General features: G+C 47.4%; 1 protein-coding gene across 3 annotated transcripts in view; it reads left to right on the top strand.

Moving 5' to 3' along the window:
- Positions 1-2,028: 2,028 nt before the first annotated feature.
- NPRL3 (NPR3 like, GATOR1 complex subunit) overlaps positions 2,029-3,007 on the top strand; it is a 79,898-nt gene continuing 78,919 nt past the window's right edge. Inside the window, exon 1 of one of the 3 annotated variants that reach the window (XM_069107567.1) lies at positions 2,029-2,722. In XM_069107567.1, the coding sequence (XP_068963668.1) occupies positions 2,605-2,722 (118 nt within the window). In that variant the 5' untranslated portion in view covers positions 2,029-2,604. The remainder of the gene's footprint in view (positions 2,723-3,007) is intronic. The other 2 variants (XM_069107576.1, XM_069107613.1) reach the window with 2 other exon arrangements.

Below are 3,007 nucleotides of genomic sequence, written 5' to 3'. Positions count from 1 at the left end.
TTTCAGTAAGAGAAGCAACAGGTGTGAGACTGAATATTAGTTCTCAGGTCTCCCTCACTTTCAGAGGATGTCTTCAGCCCCATGTCTATATCAAGTAGACCCTGTTGCAAAACAATTTCTTCTTCCTTGCAGATCACTCCCTAGCCCCTTCATGCTGAGATGAATTAATGGCCTTTAGATGTTGTTGGTTCAAGTTTTTTAGATTTGCCCTTCCTTACCAGCAGGACATTTTTTCTTTCAATGTATATTTTCATAAGATACCAGTGGCACAATAATAAAGGTATGATTTAGAATTTAATTCTATCTACTTTCATTTTTTTCTATTGGCCCAACATCATATTAACAACCATATTGTGAAGTTAGACTACAATGGCAGATTGGGACAATCTTACTGGATTGTTAGTGATGTTAATTCCTGGTGGTTTGCTTGGATCTTTCTAGTGAAACACATAGACTGAATCAACTCCAAAAATGGTATAATGATTTGAGGGATTTTGCCCAGTGTTATAGATAATAGTAAATAGTCAAACACCTGGCTGATGTGTCAAAATGGTTGAAAGAGCTAGACCAACTATTTCACTATTAGGTCATTTTAAGACCAAATTGAATTGTACACAAAACATCAGTCAGTTGTTTGCCAAAAAATTTGTAAACTATTAAAAAAAAAAGTTCATGAGAGAAGACTGGAAAGGTAGAGTCACATTATGAAGGATTCTGAATTTCCTATTATGGTGTTTGAATTTTACTCAGGCAAAATCCTTGAAAGGATTTTGAAGGAGTGACATATCCGTTCTATCCATAAGGAAAATAAATCTGAAAGTATTGTAAAGGTCAGATTGAAGGGAGAGATGGCAAGAAAATTTATTGGGAGGTTATTGCAATTACCCAGGTGGTTAGTAATAGGATGTGTGTCAAGATGGTGGTAGTGGAAATAAAGACAATAATAACATACATTTGGAGTCAGAAGGAATTTAAAAGGTCACCTAATTCAAACCTTTCATTTTATAGGTGAATACACTTGAGTCTGAGAGGTGATGTGACTTACCTATGGTTACACCTATTAAGCATCAGAATTAGGATTTAAACTCAATCTCCTGGCTCAAAATCGAATATTTTCTCCAATACACTATAGTAAGAAACTTAGAAATCTCTTTTGAATGAAACCAAGGCCCCAGAGAGGAAGTGTTTTGCCAGACAATAATTAAGTGGCACAGAGAGATTCCAGTCTGGGTCTTTCTATTCCATATCCAGTGCTTTTGGCTAAGGGATTAATAAATGCTGCTTTGAATTTTTCAACTTCACAGACAGACTTCACATAACCAAGCAGGCTGCAGGCAGGTGTGAACAAGGTGGACTCTCAAACATGATTCCCTGGCTTCCTGACCCAGCAAAAAAATTCGATCTTCTGCAAGGCTTTTCCGGACCCCCCTTAATGGTAGTGCCTTTCCTGTTTATAGCTTATTTATACACAGTAGGTCGCATGTTGTCTCCCCTATATTAGACTGTGAGCTCCATTAGGGCAGGGAACGTCTTTTGCCTTCCTTTCTTTGCATCCCCAGCATTTAGCGCCTGGCTTAACAAATGCTTCCAGCCAACTTGACTTGGATGCCATACAGATCAAGGCCACACCTCTTCCATAAGACACTATGGCCCAGAGAGGGAAAGCGAGCTGCCTAAGGCCACACAAGAAGCAAGTGACGGCGGAGATTCGAGATAGGGACCCCCGACCCCAAGGCAAAGCTCTTTCTACTCCACCACGGGGACTCTGCCTTGCTGGGGTGGGGGTGGAGGGACGCATTTTCTTAGGGACCAGAGCAGCCCAAAAGAGAAGAGGGAGACGCACGCACTTTCAGAAGCAGCGTCACCTGAAAACACAAACACGCAAACTTCTAGGGTGACTTCCGGCCACCTGCGCAGACTCCCGCCGACGAGCCACTGCGCAAACGCGAGAGTCGGCCCCTCCTGACGGGAGGAGCGGCGTTGCTAGGCAACCGCTCGAGGCCTACGGAAACCTCGCGAGGTTGGTTAGAGGTGGGAGGCAATTCCGGACGTGACTCTCGGGCACCGGTTGAGGGCAAGTTGACGTTTCCGCCTCTGCGCCTCCCGAGGTTTCCTCGCCTCCAGCTCCTGGGCTCTAGATTACGTGTTTCCAGAGGGGCTCTGTTACTCCCCATTTCCTCTGAACCCCTCCTTTCCACCGACCCCTCCCCAGCGCCCCAAGTCCCCCTCAACCCTTCAGACCCGGCCTAGTTCCCTCCGCACTCCCAGGCCTACCTTCCCCCCGCCCCCTCAGCCTTAGGAGCCCCCCGCTCCCAGGCCTCCCTCTTCTGCCTCCTTCAGGCCGGGATCCTTCCCTCCAAGCCGTCAACCTCAGACCCCACTGCGGCTCACACCCAACCCCCGATCTCCCCTTTCCATCACCTTCAAGCTCCCCCCTTCCCCCCCCCAAATTCCTAGCGCCAAAGAGGCCTGGTTCTGGTCTCTCCGAGGTCTCACCCCTACCCCCCCAACTTCATCATTGTCAAGCCCCGGAACACACCTTCCGGTCCCTCCAATCCCTAAATCTGGTTCCCCGTCCCCCACTTTCCCTCCACTCGGCCCAGGATGGGGGACAACACCAGCCCCATCAGTGTGATCCTGGTCAGTTCAGGGAGCAGGGGCAATAAGTTACTATTCAGGTACCCATTTCAGAGAAACCAGGAACACCCTGCATCCCAGACAAGTAAGTGAGTCAGCGTTGGCAGTATGGCATGGGACTCCTGGGGACGTGAAGCTGGCCCTTTAAGGTTGGAGGGAAGAGTGGTGACAGTGCCTGAAGTCTGACTGTTGGGCTTCCCTGCCCTTTCCATCCTTTCCCTTGAGCACTGAAAAACCTCAGTGGTTTGTGTAGAAACTGAAATATGAGCTCATTTGGGGTGAAAAGAATAACTAGCATTTCTGAGATTCCACCAAGGTGCCGTGCTGTGTGCAGGGGATACAAAAATTTAAAATGACGCCCCCCCCCCCC

Source organism: Petaurus breviceps, unplaced genomic scaffold (assembly GCF_028583685.1).
Source record: "Petaurus breviceps papuanus isolate PSGF00001 unplaced genomic scaffold, PetGlider_PUasm1.0 138, whole genome shotgun sequence".
Lineage (NCBI taxonomy): Eukaryota > Metazoa > Chordata > Mammalia > Diprotodontia > Petauridae > Petaurus > Petaurus breviceps.
This window is presented reverse-complemented; position numbering and strand designations above follow the sequence as displayed.